At 50.6% G+C, this 1261-nt stretch overlaps 1 protein-coding gene across 1 annotated transcript; it reads left to right on the forward strand.

The window, feature by feature from the left end:
• Nucleotides 1-15: 15 nt before the first annotated feature.
• LOC105570852 lies at nt 16-1167 on the forward strand (the record flags this gene model as incomplete). The annotated part of the gene is made up of 1 exon (XM_012028303.1): nt 16-1167. A coding segment is annotated over exon 1 (1152 nt), but the record flags the coding sequence as incomplete, so codon positions are not given.
• Between the last annotated feature and the right edge of the window lie 94 nt (nt 1168-1261).

Raw genomic sequence — 1261 nt, forward strand, 5'->3', positions numbered from 1 at the left:
GAAAAATTTGCAATAATGAAACCACACACGCAAACAGCAGCTCCTCCCCTGACAGTAAAGAACCTTAGTAGTCAGACCCTTTCACCCGCCGAAACAGCCATCCTTGCCAAAGGACACAACTTTGCAGTCACCCCCTCCAGGATCCCGACAGAAGAGATCATCAGCCAAATAGAAACCGCCATCTTCCAACTCCCACCTGAAGCAGGAAACAACATCAGACAGCAGTCAGCCCAGATCCTCCGAAAAGCCAAACTTCCCATCCAAAACATTAACAGGGAAGAACGACTAGCGCTTCGAAGCCTAAGACAGAATGACGACATCCTCATTCTACCGGCGGACAAAGGCCACGCAACAGTGGTGATGGACAAAAGAGACTACCACAACAAAGTCAACACCTTGCTGTCCGACGCCCAAGTCTACAAAAAACTAAAACGCGATCCAACCACCAGCGTAGAGAAGAAAACCTCCTCCCTGATCAAAAAGGCGAACCTCCCTCCGCTAACCACGAAATACCTGACCCCCAGCGACAGCTCAGCACCCAGACTATACGGCCTTCCGAAGATTCACAAAGAATCAGTCCCCCTACGGCCTATCGTCAGCAACATCGGGGGCCCCACCTACCAACTAGCCCGCTACCTCACCAAACCCTTCCAAAAACTTACCGGCCTCAACGACTCCCACATCAGGAACTCAATGGACTTCGTGAACAGAATAACCAAGATCAAAACCGAGCCCAACGACATCCTGGTAAGCTTCGACGTGGTTTCTCTGTTCACCAACGTCCCAGTCCAAGACACTCTGGACATCATCAGAACATCCAAAGAGATTCCATCCACCCTGTTCCCATTAATAGAACATTGCCTCAACTCCACCTATTTCCAGTTCGAAGGAGAATTCTACGAACAAACCACGGGAGCAGCAATGGGATCCCCGATATCACCCATCATCGCAAACATCTTTATGGAACACTTCGAGAATGAAATCCTGAAGAAGGCCCCACAAAAACCCTCCACATGGTTCCGATACGTGGACGACACCTTCGTCATCTGGAACCACGGAAGGGAAACTCTACCTCAATTCCTCACTTTCATCAACTCCCAACATCCCAACATCCAATTCACAATGGAGACCGAACAGAATTCCCAAATCCCCTTCCTGGATGTCCTGGTCCGAAGGAACGAAGACGGCACCCTAAGCCACAACCGCAAACCAACGCACACGGACCGATACCTCCACGCAAACTCCCACCATCACCCCGCCC

This window comes from Vollenhovia emeryi, unplaced genomic scaffold, assembly GCF_000949405.1.
Source record: "Vollenhovia emeryi isolate VEMERY1.0 unplaced genomic scaffold, V.emery_V1.0 DF950002.1, whole genome shotgun sequence".
Taxonomy (NCBI): Eukaryota; Metazoa; Arthropoda; class Insecta; order Hymenoptera; family Formicidae; genus Vollenhovia; species Vollenhovia emeryi.